This window comes from Eulemur rufifrons, chromosome 16 (assembly GCF_041146395.1).
Source record: "Eulemur rufifrons isolate Redbay chromosome 16, OSU_ERuf_1, whole genome shotgun sequence".
Taxonomy (NCBI): domain Eukaryota; kingdom Metazoa; phylum Chordata; class Mammalia; order Primates; family Lemuridae; genus Eulemur; species Eulemur rufifrons.
In genome coordinates, this window is record NC_090998.1 from 10,924,769 (window position 1) to 10,928,584 (window position 3,816).

At 36.9% G+C, this 3,816-nt stretch overlaps 1 protein-coding gene across 1 annotated transcript; it reads right to left on the reverse strand.

Annotated features, from left to right (window-relative positions):
* Positions 1 to 1,021: 1,021 nt before the first annotated feature.
* On the reverse strand, positions 1,022 to 1,933 carry LOC138397567 (taste receptor type 2 member 13-like). The gene has a single exon (XM_069491737.1). It carries the CDS (start codon positions 1,931 to 1,933, stop codon positions 1,022 to 1,024), a length of 912 nt encoding a protein of 303 aa, XP_069347838.1.
* Between the last annotated feature and the right edge of the window lie 1,883 nt (positions 1,934 to 3,816).

Sequence of the window (3,816 nt, forward strand, 5' to 3'; positions counted from 1 at the left end):
TATTCCTAGGCTCAGGAGTAATGGAATCATATATCCAGAAAAAAACACAGATATGAACGTTGATATCAATTTTATTTATAATGATCAATAATTAAGAACCATTCAAATGTTCATCAACAGGTAAGAGAATTTTTTAAAAAAAGTTAGTGTATCCAACATTGTTCAGGAATACTACTCAAGAATACTACTCAGGAACAAACATAGCAGTACACACCCTACGACTACATATTTATGAAATTCTGGAAACAAAAGAACTCTGTTATATTAACAGTTAACCAAAAGCAGATAAGTAGTTTCCTGGGAGGAAGGGAGTGAGGGGCAGGTTGGACTGCAAAGGACATTGATGTTGTAGTCACACAAAAAGTCACACATTGCCAAAACTTTAACTGAAATATGAACTAAAAATGTTGCATTTTGTTGTATATAAACTATACTTCAGTAATGTTTATTTCAAAAGCATCAAGTAAAATATGCATGTATACAAATGTATAATTACTGAAAAAGGAAGGTCATTGTTTTATGTGGCAATTATTCATATTACACTTATTAATCTTCTCAATTTTCCCATCCCATCAGTACTAGTAATAGTTGCAAGTCCAAATTTTCTGTATATTCTGTTCCAAATAGCTAGTTGTCCTCAATTCACCAATTAAATAGAAGTACCTAAAACACCCATACTCAATAAGTTATTTAGAATTGAAGAGCCATTGTTAGCCAAAAGGTTGGGGGTTGCATAATTAATATCTGAGGATATCGTGGTACACATTTTTAGATTACAATGGAATCTATCAATGATTTCTCCAAATAAGTTTCAAATTCCTGATAATATAGAAATACACATTATAAATATGTAATATTCTTAGGTAAGAAGCTATTATAGATACTTGAAAAATTTGCAATGACCTTCACAATGGAAGAAATTGGGAGAAATATCAAATATCTTTAAACTTCTCATAGACTTCTGTTTTTATCTAGAATGTTTATACAAGATGGTTGAGTGACTTATGGAATTGTGTGTTCTTCATCTTATAGCCCACACCTTAGCTGCCACCCCAAGATAGGCCTGCCTTAACTTAGAGTTTCCCAGAATCAGGACAAAGGAGTGGATTGAAGGATAGATGACTTCAATAGTCTGACAAAGCATGTGGACCAGTTTGGCCTGATTCATCTCAGAAATCCATGATATGAGAAACGACAGAAAGAAAATAGCATAGAGTAGGAGGAACAAGATCATAGTTTTCAAGGCATTTATGTGGGCCCTGGTCCTAAGATCTCTGTGTCCTTTGAAAGACAGCTGCATCTTCTGGAGTTGTTTCCACAGGGAAAAAATTAACAGGACAAAAGCAATCAGGGCCACAGTAAATGGTATTAGAGTGAACTTAGTCATAGTGAATTTAACCAGCTGTGAAAATGTTACAAAGTCACTCATTTTGAAATTCCAAGTTGTATTTCTTTCATATTTCTCTACCCTGTCCTTAATATGTATGTTCATTTTTATCATATTTAAAATCAGGAAAATTAAGCTTCCTAGAAGTATCATCAGAATCACTTTTTTTACTCTCCACTGCAGGTAGAGAAAAATGGGGCTGGAGAAGGTGGCTATTTTGAGCAAATAGAAGACGCTGAGGATTGTAGCGAGCCAGAGACTGAAGTGATTGGCAACTACCCAGGTGAAAATAACCAGTCTTAATTCTGTTCCAGCCACAAATAAGGCTGGATAACGCAGAGTTGCAAACCAATTTACTAATATTTCCCAGAGCAGACCAATTCTGGAGATCGCCAAGACAATGAGGATTTTATCAACTAAGGACAACTTTCCTTTATTGACCCAGTCAATGCAGTTTATCAGTACTATGAATCCATTGCTCAAATTCCCAAGCATGACCTCTGCGATTATTATGAGAGTGAAGATGTGCTGCAGGGTACTTTCCATATCAGAGCAGAGAAAGCTCAAAATCTGATACCACTGCTGGTTATTTGCTGTTCTAAAATGCTATGTATATCCTTGAATGTACAGTGACAATCTTCTTCGTCCTTCTCCTCCTTCTGCTCCTTCTGCTCCTACTTTAATCGTTGGCCCAATGTCAAGTCTGAAATCTCCAAGGTTTGTTAATCAATGTGTTGCATATAGCTGTTCCTGTGAAGTCTTTGTTTCTCTTTAATTTCTTTGCTGAGCCCTAGTTAAGATATTTATGTCCTCACCACAGGCAGAAATATTCCATAGATGATTATGAAGCAAAGCTGAATTCACATTTGCAACCATGCAAATAAAGATATATTTTCTTTCATTGCTTTGTACTTGTTGTCTTGTCTCCCCTGTAAAAAATTTGGTTCCACCAGTTCTGAGTTACAAAGTTTATAAAAATATGATTCGTAAATATGAAGCTGAATGAAGCATTGCCACTGAGGATTTATAAAACACTCAAAGACAGATCTGAGTCATTTCAAAAGGGTCCTCAGTTTCTGGTCAACCTTGTGTATGAAGAGAAGCTCATCTACAGAGCTCGTCTCTCTCACTCCCTGCCTCTTCACCAGGCAGTAGATCTACCATCATCCCCCTTGGGCACCAAATGCCAGCAGCCTTTATCCACTTTCCCTTCCATATTTCTTTTCCAAACTTAAAAGTGAACAAAACATCAATTTTTAAAAGACCAGCAACAGCTGCCAAAGAAAGCAGTACTACATTATGTCATAAATTTCAAAACCACGAGCCAAGCAAAGAAACAGATGACGGTAGTCTTCCCTTACTGGGGGAGATAATTCTGCCTTATTCATGGGGGATGTGTTCCGAAAGCCCAGTGGGTGCCTGAAACTGCGGATAGTACCGAACTCTATGTACACCATGGTTTTGCTATCTATGCATTCCTGTGATGAAGTTTAATTTATAAATTAGGCACAGTAAAATATTAACAATAACTAATAACAAAATTGAACAATTATTAATATAACATGTACATTAGTAAGTTACGTGAATGTATGTGGTCTCTCCCTCTTTTTCAATGCCTTATGGTATCATAATCACCTAGTTTTGAACTGTGGTTGACCTCAGGTAACTGAAAGCAGAGGTGTGGATAAAGTGGAACTCCTGTATTCATTGTGAAGTGTCAACATTCCTCATCCCACCTCACCCTCTCAATACAAAGGAAAGTGAATTAGCAAAATTCTAACAATGTGAAGACTAAAGAAAAATTGTCTAATTCAATATTAATGTAAATAAAATACTCCTTTTAATCTTGATGATAGCCTAATAAATAGCTATTTTGCCTGATAAAGAAAAAAGCTATTTTTATTTAAGAAACATACAGTTTATGAATTATAAATGTGTGTATTTTATTACTAATGGAAACTTTGCTGGGTGATCTACAGAACTCTCAGATACTCACAAAATAATTTTGTAAGGTTTTTTGGAGTGGCCGACGGCAGAGAAAGAAAGACAAGCAGAGTTGAAAGGGATAAGTAAAGAGTCTTTATTGGTGCGCTCCCGGGTGGGGGTAACGGGTCCCAAGAGAGGACCCCAGGCAAGCCTCATGGTCCCACGAGTGGAACCACAGAAGCCGCCCCACCCAGAAGTCTGAGTGGGTTTATATAGGTTCTTAGGGCTGGGGGATGGGAGCTTCTGGGGCCAGGAGATGTGGGCGCAAGGAGTGAGGAATTTCTTTGTTTCAGTTTTAGGGCGGGTATTCAGGAATAGGAGGGGCTGCTTCTTTTTTCATTAGGGAAGGGAGGGGTACCTGCCACCAGCCTTACAAATTTAATTGCATCATGATTGATGATTTGCAAATTTCTGTTATAAAATAACTACATAGATATTTTTTA

Coding starts and splice junctions, on each gene's coding strand:
- LOC138397567 (XM_069491737.1), bottom strand. CDS start 1,933: ATGGAAAGTACCCTGCAGCACATCTTCACTCTCATAATAATCGCAGAG.